Source organism: Branchiostoma belcheri, unplaced genomic scaffold (genome assembly GCF_001625305.1).
Source record: "Branchiostoma belcheri isolate BF01 breed outbred unplaced genomic scaffold, Haploidv18h27 scaffold34, whole genome shotgun sequence".
Lineage (NCBI taxonomy): Eukaryota > Metazoa > Chordata > Leptocardii > Amphioxiformes > Branchiostomatidae > Branchiostoma > Branchiostoma belcheri.
Window position 1 is genome coordinate 249,327 of NW_017803954.1, and position 14,691 is coordinate 264,017.

At 39.8% G+C, this 14,691-nt stretch overlaps 1 protein-coding gene across 2 annotated transcripts; it reads right to left on the reverse strand.

The window, feature by feature from the left end:
- Positions 1-188: 188 nt before the first annotated feature.
- On the reverse strand, positions 189-14,133 carry LOC109475565 (polycomb group RING finger protein 3-like). Of its 2 annotated transcripts, none has more exons than XM_019776241.1 (6): positions 14,055-14,133; positions 12,464-12,529; positions 10,959-11,050; positions 10,280-10,417; positions 9,538-9,618; positions 189-5,191 (listed from the first exon to the last, which is right to left on the reverse strand). In XM_019776241.1, exons 1-6 carry the CDS (start codon positions 14,095-14,097, stop codon positions 5,141-5,143), a joined length of 471 nt encoding a protein of 156 aa, XP_019631800.1. In that variant the 5' UTR covers positions 14,098-14,133; the 3' UTR covers positions 189-5,140. The 2 variants fall into 2 exon arrangements, with proteins under 2 accessions (XP_019631800.1, XP_019631799.1); XM_019776240.1 differs by having other exon boundaries at positions 9,538-9,621.
- Positions 14,134-14,691: the final 558 nt, after the last annotated feature.

Here is a 14,691-nt window from a genome sequence, read left to right on the forward strand (position 1 = left end):
TTTAGAGATACAGTACTTAAGTATCCGTACAGCTCAACATAGCATTCTAGATGATTTCCCATTACCTCCCAGACTGATTCAAGCTGCCCATCAACATTTGTACAGTAACTCCCGCAAGGTTGGCTGTTACATGGTAAGTTTCTGTTTTGCATTTTAAATATAAAAGGGGTGCATATTGACCAAAGAAACAACAGAAGACAGTTTCAATAAGAAATGATACATCTTTATTATTACAAATGGACACAAATATCATATGGTGCAAAATGACCACTACTACTTTCATGACTGCTGCAACAGCATGGTATTCAATTCTCCCTGCGCGCCTGGCAATATGTCCATTACTGGAATACATGTACACAGTCTGCTGGCCTGGAGACAGGATAGACAGGAGCAATTCTACATCAGTGCTGTACAAGGTGCAGCAAAGCGTGCAATATAGAAAATACAAACTGCATGAGGCTGACAAGAGTATCGAAGCACCCATCAATGTAAACCAAGGGGTGTACATGTGTGAGGGTTTCACAACCCACAACTGCCCCTTATATTGTTTGACAACATTGATCCCTACAAAACATGGGGGTATTTGACGTTTATAAAATTTTCATGACCATATCCCCCTTCTCCATTGGACTCACACTGATCAGTGCAGAGTAGAACTACAAGCAACACTGTATACTGATGTGACCATAATTGATTTGGTTGCTATGTTGCTAAGATGAAAGAATATATTGCTAAGATAAAAGAATATTTCACACATACCACCATACCGCATCTTACTAGTCCTTATACAGACCATATAAATCATCTTTCAATGTCATGACATTTTTTCACTTCTAAATCTGACTGCTTTCCTCTCTATGCCCTACATAATTCATCGATTCTGGACAATAATTTTACAGCTGGGCAGCAGACAGACACTAGTAACATTATTTGACATTTGATTCTGAGGCCTACGAAACCCATTTTTCCTTCCATTATCGGAGGTTTGTATACACATCTGTAGGGAGTTTATAACGTTAGAATAACCTTCAATGCAGATCTACAGCTAAACTAACAAAGCAACAATGAGCAGCATGTGGCACAGTAACCTATATGTAAGGGATGACCTTTGACCCATCATGATAACCTTGTAGTATATTTGTGACCTTGACATATGTGTGACCTTGACCTGTTGGGTCAACAAGCTACATTTGGGATCTTAACTTTCCCGATGGAGAAATAAGATGCAACATTGAAAGAATAAGTTCTATGGCAGGTGTTGTCATGTACATCCCCAGAGGAACATTACTAAGTAATGTAAAAAGTAATACTTTTACCAACTTGATAAACAGAGGAGTAACTGTTATAGTTATACCTCTAGATTGATCATAAAGGTCTTGGAGTACATGTACAGTATTAAGTACCACTTATAACAGTAGTTTTGATCTTTTACAAGAAATGAACTTTTCACTTTCTTCACGTTTACATCAACCTGTTTGGGTGGCCTGAGTAGAATTTGTACAAAACATCAATAAACTGACGGTATTTTCATCTGCTGATATTCAACTCTGTCATTCTAGTATCCCAAGAAATGAAATTTGGAGGGGGTACAAAAATATGTACTACACCATGATTCGATGATCCAGACATCTCAACATCATTTATTTAATCCATAATGTAGGAATTCCTACTTGTACATGTAACATACACATGTACCATGTACAATATGTACTTTCTGAGTACTTCTATCATTGGTACACTGTTGTCGGTAATTTCAGACAATACAGAAATAGCCTCTGAAGATTCTCTCAAATATGCATGTACACATGTACCTGCTTTAACTGAATGACAAGTGTGAGTGCAACACTGTAAAACAAGAGAACATCCAGTACAGAAGTACACATTGGCTACAAACCTCACCATGCAATTAGGCAGTCCCTAATGTTCAGCCTTCAATTGGAATGTGGATGGAGATAATGGAAAAGGTAACAAGGTCTCTCAGGCAATGCCACAGCCATGCATACAAAATCCCCAGGGTCATCCCTCCTGGGTTATTACACATCCAGTGTCTTAATTACATATACAAAGATTTTGGTTTCAAAAACCTGTCATAAATTCATCTGGGATACCTTATCATCTACTCTATACATACTTCATCTCACGTCCCGATCAATCATGGAATAAATAAAGTTGCCATGGCAACCATGAGAAGCACCACTGGACAATGAGTAACATGTATGAAATGTATAAATATAAAATCAAAATGTGCCAAGTTTGACCTACGTCAAAGTAAGTGCATAGCCATGTTCAGGGATTTGAAGAAAATGAACAACTGATTGTAAACTGATTTGTCACCCTATGAATCATACAAAGCATTGTTCTTTTGTTTGAATCTAATACAGACAGAAGTGATCCCACATTTACTACATTACTAAACCTATTATGCTAAATGTCACAGTTCAACAAAGTTATTATTAAACCTATATCTTAGCACTCATTCTCTTCAAGTTTGTACCAGCTTTGATTCTTGTCAAAGCACAGATATGATCGCCACAATACAAAATGGTACCTGCATGGAGAGCGCATCTATCCTGATTTGTAAAATGTAACCCATGTCTTGGCCTTACACCATTTGCTGCCAGTGGTATATTTTGTAAGTACATTTGTACAAAGGTTTGCCACCATAAAGATTCTAGCATGTACATTGTAACTTGGTCCACTCACAGTCTGCATACACTACATGACAATGTACATGTAGGACTGCAGTAAGGCCATACTAAGTCAGTTACTCGCTTCTCATTGTTGCTTCTCTCTGGTTTGTTGGGGCTCATCTTTGCACAAAATCTGTATTGCTTGAAAATTACAACAGCTGCAAAGAACTGTTCCAGCCTCTCTACTTCCCCTTGTAGTGAGAAGCACAACTGAGTCCTCTTGTGCTCATCTACTGCCACATCAAGAACACTCTGTGCTTAACAAGTGAACTTATGCACAAATTTGACTCTCATATATTATACTAGTGAGATACAGAGTGAAGGGTTAACCCTAATCCGGCAATCTGGTAATTTGGGTATCAATTATTGATTTAGTCCATTGATAAAAATATTGTTTGCCTAACGATACAGAGTCTCTACACTTCATCTGCTTTATCCTGAAATGTTCTGAGAAGCAAGTAACAAACTTAGCCTGGTACGCATCCTCTTCCAGCTTCCATTTGCTCCTCTGACCACTTCCCTGCCTAATATCCTGGCACCCAGTGTTAGTGACAGACTATTGAAACCTTTGGCCTTTCGTGATTGATTAGTTTGTGTATAGAATATCTTTTTGAAGCAGTGTACCTGGGACTGAACTTCTGAGTGCATGTTTAAACCCCATTGCCATGCTGCAAGAGGATTTTGCCACTCTGAACCAACCCCATTTGATCTGCCATTAACTGGTACCAGACTTTTGGGCAGTGAAGTGATCAAGGTAGTAAACCATACAGTAGTACTGTATATGTAAGATGCATCCCAGTCTATGACAGACTAGGCATGGCCCTAAAGAGACCTGTTAAACACACTAGCACACAGCTCTGCATGACAGTCAGCTCCCCTAAGCATTTGCCACAAGGTGCAAGTAATAGTGTCACCTGCCACATATCAAGTCTGATATAAATATTGCAACAGTCTTGGGACAGAGGGAGGGGGTGGAGAAACTGCTACCATCTGGTGTCTGGTACACAATGGGGCCAACACAGCAAGACATTTTCACCTACTTTTTGTGGTCTGTTGAAACCGATCTATTGCAATCACAGTGCATAAAAACAAGTCTGACAGCAGAGGGTTCACACCTGTACCTCTCCTTCAATAGTTATGACTTGGAAAATGGAATTAGAATGTGCCAAGATCCAGGCACAATTCCATTCACAAGCCTAACACTGATCGTGAGAGCTGCAGAGTCCAAGCAAAGCACAGAAATGACATGTAACACAAACTGTGAACTAATAATGCACCTGTCAAAAGATGAGGGTGGGCAGACTAATATTCTATCACCAACCAAAAGCCTTGGCATTTTCTGCATTGTTCTCAACTTTTAATATGTCAGACAATGGGTTAACATTGGTGAAAGGAGCATATACATCTATTTTTCCCTTAGTAAAAAAAAAGCAGACTCACATAATATAATGTTTTGTGACAGACTGTTTTGCTGGTGCCAGATTTCTTCTCCAACTGAGCATGTCTGCCCTACCTACCTTCATATTGACAGATGCATGAAAGGAAAGTAGGCAAATGGATTTACAGATTAATAATTCCCTTTCAATTTACCACAAAACAGAAGTGTTTTCAGTCAGTTATCCTCTTTTGTTCCAGAAAAAATGGTCAATTGACAGCAGACAGTCATCTTGTAATTGCTGCAGTGGTTGGCAGTTGGTTGGATCATGTTGGACAACAGCATGGTTGGAAGTCCTTTCTGGTCAGATTCTCCACTTGGGTGGAAAACTACTTCTCAGGATAGCAGGTTCTCTGATCTAAGCAATAAGGTAGGTAGCCTGCTAGGTTTTGCTGTTTTCTTCCACATACAGATGTAAGTACAGTATACTTATCAGACATGATTTAATTCCTCTTCACGTACGCACCATATGAAAACTGCCAGACTGCTGGCAGACATGAGGGCTTAAAGGGCTTGTCAATATTTTCAGCCCATTTTTCCATCTTTCCAGTCCTTACAGAATATTCCAGACATTCTGTTCTGAGTGGTGCAAATCCTGTTTTCTGTCCTCATGTATAAATCAATTACATCTGTAGATTAAATACTGATCGTCAGTATGACAGGCTTGGAATTGTGGGAAATGAAATATGCTGTTCTCTAATATTTTGCAGATCACAATTTTTTTAAGTTTTTACCTATACATATTTTTTTTACAAAAAGAATACATTTTTGGTACTTCACAGTCACATAATCATTGTTTGGCTGTCGCCTTACTCTATTGACATAAAAGGTGTTGGCAGACACAGACATCACCTTGACAGACATGGACACAGCTTCTGTACAATTCTCCCATTCTCATGGAAACGGGCTGATTCCATCCGTTCCTGCTGCAGAATAGTTAACGTAGTTTCTCTCTGTTCATACATAGATTCTAAGGGCTGAATAAATAGACATCTGTTGATGGGACGCTGCTGTGTCAAAAGATATCCACAGTCGCAGGTCTGTAGTGCAGGACCATCGGAGATGACTGCAGGGAAGAAAAGACAAAAGGTTAGGAGAGTCACAACAGTAATGTTTATCTGATGAGAAGCGAGAATGGAATCAACTGACTGCCCAAATGTGTGGTATCATGAACACAAGCTGACCCCTTTAGCAAGGAAACCTCTCAGGTCCCATCACCATTCTGAACTACCAACATTTTATGACTGGGCTTCCAATTTTCTGGCACATTTGTGGAGCTGCTGAATCATAACAGCTTTATGTGTCTGTAATGGCAGCAGTATAGCTAGTAAATCAACACAAACCATACATGAACATGTATATATCAGGTCAACATACGTAATGTTATCTCAATGATTTTTAACTTAGTACCATCCATCATTATTGCTGCAGATGCAAACTGTTATAAATTCATGATTGTGTTTTTTCCAGTTCAACCAATAAATGTTGTTAATCTGTGACCATTTCTCTTTAAATGAGATGGACCTGTAATCAGAGAAGTCATAATTTATTTTTGTTCCCTCATCTCATCTTCAATATTTCTGCGTAGCCCTTGCAATGTTCTAATTCTGATTATCAAGGGAAAGTTAGAACACTCATGTACACATGTACTTAGCAAAAAATGATGTAGATGGATAGTAGAGTTACAATGTGTAAAATGACATATCCAAGATACACACAACCAAAGCCTTGTAGAAACACGTTCCATACTGAAATGGATCAAATGCCTAGGCCAGGTTTTGATTATGGCTAGCTTATTTGAGAAACATCCATTTCTATCCCAGTCAGTACCATAGCTGTTAACATGGCTGTGTCGGCACAGACAATCCATATAGATTAGTCCTGTAATCTGGGTAGCCTGGGGTGATATGTCAAGTAAGCTGCATAAGCACCACCCACTGCGATTAGAGGGAGCCATCCATATGGTTCATAAATCGTTCTGGAAAGGTGCATCACTGAGGCCAAGGTTAAAGCTGTATTGCAGCACAAACAGAGATATGAAAATTCCTCAGAACATGTGATGTACATGTGTACTTGTATGAATATAAAAAAGGATGAACACCAAAATTGAATACTGTAGAAAAACATTATGGATTGTACAAATTCTGAATAGTGTTTGCAAATGCAAACGTTAAAAACCTTTAGAAACATTACCAAATGCAGATCTGCATCTATTCTAAAATCAAATCACATATTCCTACGAGAGTAACGAACAACCTTAAATCACCCACATCCATAAATTTCTCAGTTATGGTACCCTGTCTACAAATATCCGAAGATACATGCACAAACCAATGAATGCTGGCAAAACATATAACATCCATGCCAAATCACTGGCAGAGGTAATAGCAGGGGAAAGCATTTAGGGAAATGAAGCAAATTATAAACCATCCCCAGAAGCTACATTTGTATGTGTCACTGGCATGATGCCAGGCCTGTGGTAACACTGCATGGTGGGTATGAAAATCCCTCCACTTGGGAACTCCAGACTGGTGTGGTATCTGTCATGCAACAATCCACGGAGAAGAGCATTTTTCTCGTTTTTCTGGATTTAGAGGGCCTAGCTAGGGTCTGAAATAGTTTTCTAGCATGTCTTTCCTTAGAAAGATGGGAACAATAGACGCTAATCTGGATAGTGAGTAAAGTGAGCAATGCACATGTATCCTGCCCAGCACTGCTTGTAGTTTCCACATGCACCCATCTCATTATTATGTTGAGCACAATTCCCACCAATATAGCATAACATCCTGTTTTACTTGTGTGATGTACACTAGAGAAGTAATGCACAAACTGAGCAGATTTTGTGACATGCTGTCAAAGCTACTTAAAACCCTGATTTCAGTCAGACGTTTGGGACAAATTTGGATTACTCCCAAGACCTAATGAATTAGTTATCCAAGGGGACTGGACAACCTCTCATTGAAAACAGTCTAACCTCTAACATTCTTTTTAAGACAGCAACTACAATTTTGTTGCTGTTTATATACTGAGTTCATAGCTACACACCCAAAGGGATTATATCTGCTGACCTTTCAGTAATCATTTGGCTAGTAGTACCTTCCACAGGGCTTGATGAACTCTACTACTCCATGCCACATTATGTTACTTTGGGAGCACCTCCATTTTCCACAAATTCCACTCTTTTTTGCAAAAATGCAATCATTTTTGTTCTTTTTTTTTCCCCTCATATTTACGAATTTCTCTACAGCCATATCAAAGGTTGTGAACCACCAACTATCAATTGCTGATTAATTGATGTAATTGTCACCTCACTGCCCTTTTCTGCCAGATGGAACAGGCATGTTTACCTGCAAACACCTGTCCCAGCAACACCTGGCCTTCACAACCAGGTGTGACTAGGACAATGAGACAAGTATGTGTTTCTTATGAGCACTAGCAAGCATTAAAAGGCACAAAGGCATTGTCAAAATCATTGCCATGCTTTATAATTAGGAGCAGGATAATATAAGATTAAGAACTTCAAGGCATCCTTTCCTTTCCTCAACCTGCAAAGTTTCAGTTTCAAATTTTTCATGGGGCAACTGCCCAAACTAAGTGTGCTGATGTTACCTCAGAAACTGGTTTGCAGAGCCTTACAAATCTATCTGACAGGCATGACATTCCCACTCCAGATAGCAGGGTGCCTGTTGAAATCTGAATGGCTCTCCTTCACTCCAGAACAACTTGACAGATAGCATGCCAGCACTGCAAGGTCGAAGTAACCCTTCAATTTTCAGCAGCCTGGCAACAGTACTAGTCTAATGTGATACCTTCTTACATCTCACAACACCTCTTCTTCTGACTTGATTCATGTTTACACCACAGAGTAATAGACTACAGAAGTGCAGTCTTAGTGGCATCCCGAGCAAGCTAACTCCCAGGCCCAGCCGCCTACATTACAGGATTAGTGCAAGCGTCAACAGTTCTATGTTGTTTCCAAACAAACTGTGATCACTTACATGTACTTGCAACTCCAACCCACAACAAACCCCAGCCTCACATTGCCAAACAACCAACCACATCACAGCCTTGCTGCTGGTTTCAACAATGGTACGTCATCTCTAGGGAAAATCCAATCTCTTGAGCTCGGGGAATTCCTTTGGCCAACTCCTACTCTAAATGGCTGCATGCTGTTTTAATGCTAAGCCTTGTTTTTAAAACCAACCCTTGTGGATCATCCATGTCCCTTTCTTATCTTAGTGCTCTAATACATACTAGTTCAAAAGTTGTCAGTCATATCACAGGTTCAAAATTTCCTTCAACAGTTCTGTGTCATCTACAATTGGATCCCAATTATTTATGGATACAACACACCTGCCATTTGTCTGAATTGCTACAAAATATTTATAACACTAATCGTTCAATCCATCACCATCAAGTGCACAAATTTCCTTAAACAATTACATGTACTTTCACATTCAGACACTCTCCCCAGCCCATGACAAATCCTCCATGCACAATGAGATTGTCATGCCTCAGATCCCCAGCATCAGTACTTGATAAATCTGAGGATTATTTTTCCAGGGAAGCTGGAAGGGTGGAGGTTCCATTATGGCTTTTCTGCCCACCAAGATTGATATTAATGATTGTATTTCTGGCTGAGAATCAGGGCAGACAGTTGCTGGGGTTTAAAACACTGCCCGCACCATTTATTGCTCCATATGGACATAAATTGCAGTTGCATCACATGTTGGATACAGGCCTACTGTGTCTGACATTTCAGTAGAGTGTACTCTGACATTTACACTGCTTTTAACTGACTATTACTACAAGTCTCATGCTTATAATTACTACTAGGTCCATGAAATCTTAACCACCAACAACTAGAAGTACTAAGAAGAAGGGAGGACCAAAGACAAATACTTAGGTAACCTATATTGGACCACATTGTATTGTGTTCTCTAGGTAGCAATTAAAACAATACAGGTGGGGAGTTTATTAAATTACTATCTTGTCTCCTTACTACTTCAAGGTATGGAAGTACTGTTTTGGGAGGGTTGTCTGTGGGTGGAAATGCATGAACTTGAAGGTCTGAAATCTGGCCGAGAGCCACCAGGAATTAGAGTTGAACATGGGGGAATTCAGGAAGCAGAGACTTGCAAGAGCTACCCTCCAACCCTGCAGAGTTTCTGTCCTAGTACGGATTAAACTATGTCATGCAATCTCCTCAGTTGTTCCAATAAAATCCCAAAAGTCTGAAATCTGTAACTTCTTGTTTAATTTGTTTTTGCTTCTGCAGCAGCTAGTCACTGGAGTGAAATCCTTGTCAGGTGTGGTTGTCCAAGTGTGAAAGGATGGAGATTAGATAAAATCAATGACAAGTTGTCATCCATTTACAGTGTAGTGCTGGTTGATACAGAATGCAGGACGTACCTTGCGCCTCCACCGTGTGACGGCTACGAACTTGAGCGTATGGTCCTTTCCCAGAATCTCCTCGTTGCACAAAATCTCCACCTGCTTGAGGCAAAGATAACCTCAGTCACACGACTGACAGGCTTTCAACATTATGATTGGCATGCTCTGGTCACATGTTAGTCATGTGATATTATCATCTATGATGAATGATGTTGCCAAGTCGTCCTGCAGGGCCCAAGGTAACTTACATGCAACTAAACTGGCAATCAATTTGCATATAAGACCCAAGGCTTATAAATGTTCCTCATTATGTGAATTACCTGAGTGTGTACTGTTACAATGTGCCCTGGGCATAACAGGAAAAAGTGACTTCACTTTCCAAGTCATTATTTTTGAAGTAGTACAACTAAAATCACCATGAAAATGAATAAAAAGTGGAGCTGAAAAAGCAGCAAATGCCGGATTGCGAATAGTTCTGAAGCTAATACAGTGAAGATCTTATGAAGATAGACTGCTTTCCTACAAAGTACACAGCAACAGAACATTCCTGATCTGCCAATTCTAGAATACTTTTTAGCTAGCAGATCAGTCAGCATTTCAACATCTCTAGAGTATTTCCCTCAAACCACAAGTAAAAGAGTGTAAAATACACATGGCACTTGTTAGTGCAAAGGGCCTGATGGTGGTCGTTACCTGAACCACTTTAGAAACACAATCAAAAGGCACATGCATCCTCTAATTACTGTGTGGTAAGAACTACCTGGGAGTGCTCTTTGAGCTCCAGTTTTTTGGCAATGAATTTTCTCAGGTGGTTGATGGTCGCCTGCGATGAGCACCGGATAAATTTTTTCCTCAGCTCCCTCATTCTGTTACTGCTACATTCCAGGCAGATATTCACCTGCAAAGAACAGTAGAATACATTCAGTAAATTGTAGAATATATATTGAGTTTGACAATACTGTGTAAATCTTGAATTGCTAGGAACACATTTTGAAACCTGATGCACCAGCCAGGATTGCTTGTCATCCACAAAGCCTACTCTCTAATCCAGACTAAAGCCGCTGATTCCTTCCCATCATGACCCCAATACCCAGACAGGTTAGACCTCCGGCATGCCCAATGCTGTCCTGATTAACCCTGGGCAAGAGAGCAGGCTAGAGTTTGCACCCTGGGCAGGAGAGTTAGGCAGGGTCAGCCACCTTTAGGCTGACATCTCCTGACATTACAGGCTACACACATCCATCTCTGTAGATGTCAATCGAGGTATTGTTTCAGGTATGTCCTTGTTTCATGGAAGAGCTTCATCGAGAGTATAGTCTGATATCATGATTAGCGAGATTGCTTCACTTTGTGGTATGTATTTTGGGCAAGTCCATGTTAACTGGCATTAGTGAGAAAAGAATATTTTCATCATTAGTTTGTAAGGAGCAACAACCCACCTGTTCATCACTGCGATGATAGTCACTGTCCTCATCCTCTTTTGACTTGGAGGAGGAAGCTGAGGACTTGCAAGTGCTGTCCTCTTCACCATCTGGACATAAAACAGCAAGTTAACACTCAACTGTAGAAACTGGGAACTTTGCAGCTTTTTTTCATATCAATGCGAGAACTGTTTGGAATAACATTTTGTAGCATGGTTGCCATCTTTATTTACTACCATAAAATTAACATGGATGGTATATGTTAACAGGCACATTTGTACATGACATCTGAGGAACCTCCCAAAATACACATGTAGTATGGATTTCTCTATCTGCCGTATTTGTTACATAATCTACTGAACGTGTTATCCTTAATTTGTCTTTAAAATGCCTCATTTCCCCTTATCAAGTAATGGTCCCTCCCTCATAAATCATAATGTCTCTTCTTTCTTCCCCACCAATAATGATTTGTCCTTTCCTTTCTTCACCTCTCTCTAACGATGATCCCCAACTCAAATTGCCCATTAGTCAACAGCTTTGCAGCCTTGCCCATCCATTTCCTCATAATGGCACTTGACCTTCCATAACATTCTTTACTTCAGTCCCATGAAACAGCTAAACAAATCCTCTTAGATAAATCTATGGCTGCTCTAGTATCAAAAGAAAGATGCAAGCATTTGTAATGAAGCCATTACAAGCCCTGGTAGGTTCCTTTCTTCATTAGCACTGTGCATAAGACAAAGAGCTGTCAATTATGTAATTGTTTACTGTCTTTTCAATGAGGTTGTAAAATAACAAATCATACACAGTGACAGCTATACTCCTTATTTAAAAGGAAGATGCATCTACACATCCATAGAAACTTTATCACAATCAGCCAGATGCCCTTTTCTCAATGAGCATGTTCTATTTTCTGGCAGTCTGATTTAATGCAGATTTCCTGTTCAAACAGGCTGTTATACCATAAACTAAATTTTTCCCCAGCCAGAATTTATAGCCCATGACGATGGCTGGCTTTCAAGGGCATTTCAAATTTAATACTTGAACAGTTGAATTGTTCAAGAGAGAGTCTTGAGGCTTACGTAACCACTGAAAGGCTTTTATGGCTGGGTTAGCTGTAAGACAGCACAGCAGGCAGTTGGGCGTCGTAACCTCATCATCCTTTTACCTGCATAGGCAGTGATTTATGTGACTTCTAATAATGCTGCCAGCTTAGAGGGTACAAGGTCTCCTTTCTTGGCCTGCTTCGTTCCAGGGAGAAATCAAGGACCACTGCTTAGGGGGAAGGGTGACATATCTTCTTGACATTTCGAGTCTCTACCAGCCACATGATACTACCTGTACTCTCAGATGAAACAGTTGGGCTGACAAAACAAAATGCTCCTTGCATGCTCAAAACAAAATGTTGCTCTCTAATACATATATGTGAACAAAACTATGACTACAAGAGACTGCAACTCTAGTGGTATCTTTTTACACCTTAACAAAGTGACCAATGTTAAATGAGAGAAAAAGAAACTGACCAAGTGGTTGTCCAGGAAATGGCAAGCCACGCTTCTTGTAGAAGTCCTGCTGCTTCTTGAGCTCCGCTGTGAAGACAAACAACTTTCATTGTCATCTTGGTCAACATGTTTGTTTGTTACTGGTGGTTAACAAAATGTGTGTAAACAAACACAGGTGAATCTTAAGTGCAACTGTGGCCTGTAATACTGCATACCAACTGCAGTGTCATTAATTAAGAATACATCATCTTGCCGGTGTGGATACACCTCACTCTATTTCAAAGTTTTTGTAAACACAGTATGTAAAATGATATGAAGATCACCTATATTCTTAAGCATTTCACACCAGTGAAATTATATTCTAAGGGAATAGCTTTCTTTTTTGTTATCTTCCTTTTTGTATACTGTATAAAGCTGACACAGCAGTAAGTCCATCAACACCTAGTTAAAAACTAACAACATGCATAGTAATCACAACCCATTCATTTAACAATACTCCATACTGACAAGGATATTAGAAGTACCAAAACTTTGCCTGTAGCACTGCTCAACATGTAGCAATTAGCACTAATCTGTTTCACCAGGCCACTTGGTTCAGTGTTAAAACCTTGTCGCTACACGCCCCCCAATAGGTGCCCCTGACCCCAGCCAACCTCACAGCTTACCCCCAGCAGTCAGGAGTGTTAAAATACCAGAACGCATGCTTCATTGACACAACAATTAACACTCAGATAAGATTACCCCACTACTTGTAACTAAAACTCCCTCCAGTTCTGACAGGGCAGACCTTGTGCAAACAGCAGGGACAACAACACCCCACCAGTGCTGGAAATACATGTGAAGGTTACCCAACCTCCTTGAGCAACCAGACTTTGTGTAAAGCATCAGTTTTTACATGCAGGTTGCCTTGTGAGACTAAAGTTTCAGGTTACAACCAGGGTTTAAACTTTTTTTAAATTCAAGGGTTTATGTCTGTTGGTTTATGTCTTCCCATTGATAAATTAAAACAGTATTTTTCGAAAACAGCAGGGAAAGATAAAAATATAACAGGAAAGATCTCAAGTTTTCACATACATGTACATGCATGAATATTACATATGTCAATGTTTACTACCTTGTTTTTATGAAAAAAAATCTAGCAAAAATAAGAAACGTGTATCAATACTATATCAAATTTGTTTGGGTTAAATGCTGCACTTGCAGAAATTCACATATCTGACGAAAATCCAATTTGTAAATGGCCTGTGGCTGTCTGACTGCAGCTGCAATTACAGTTTGAAGCCGCTGACAGCTCATTAAGTGACATTTAACCTACTTACTCACTAACAGGGACAATCTTGAATGTCATCCTACCAGAAATAGACAGATAACCCTCTAATCTCCCAAGTCATAGATTAGGGGCTTTACAGGTATTTGTGCAATTGCAAATATCACACAACGAGCCTGAAATCTAGTCAAGGTGAAGTTTGAATCTGCCAAATTTCTATACTGTATCAACTTACACTGTACCTTAATTAATCTTCTTTATAACGTTATCCATATTTACTGCATCCATTCTCCCCCAGTCAAAAACTGGCTAGTTTGTCTTAGATTTCCACCTGACCTCTCTCACCTTTCTGCAGTCCTGGGACCAGCTTGTACACGATGTCCTGCATGGTACGGTCATGGCTGAAACACAAGGTCAACACTGTTAATCTCAGGGTCAACACAGCAGGTTAAATCTACTCAAACATACTTGTACTTTGTCCTGTTCAGTGTTTTATCATTGTCTGCAGAAACTTGCACTGAGAGACTCAAACTGATCCCTTTGACCGTTGGCCCTATAAATAAATACTGAATCAACAGTTGTGTCAAGCTTGACATCTAAAGTATTTACGAACTACCATCAATATAGTCTTCATCACAAAACAGGTATGTCAATTCTTCACAAAGGATCACTTCCATGTTTCATGCTTATGCTGGCATCAGGTTATGGCTTCTTGAACTGTCCATGTACTTATGACCTCCATGTCAACAACGTATAACTACAGATCCTGTCATGTACATGTATATACAACAAAAGAGCAGTAACAATAATATCCTCTCAAACAACTATCACAGACCTGTACATTTCTGAATGCAGAATAACCAAGCTAAAGGTTTTATTTCCAACAGCTAGATAGATCAGGGAATTTCTCATGAACAGGCCCACATAACAAACATGGGGCAAGTACCGAGACTACACCTCATCACAGCTGCATCTGTACAGT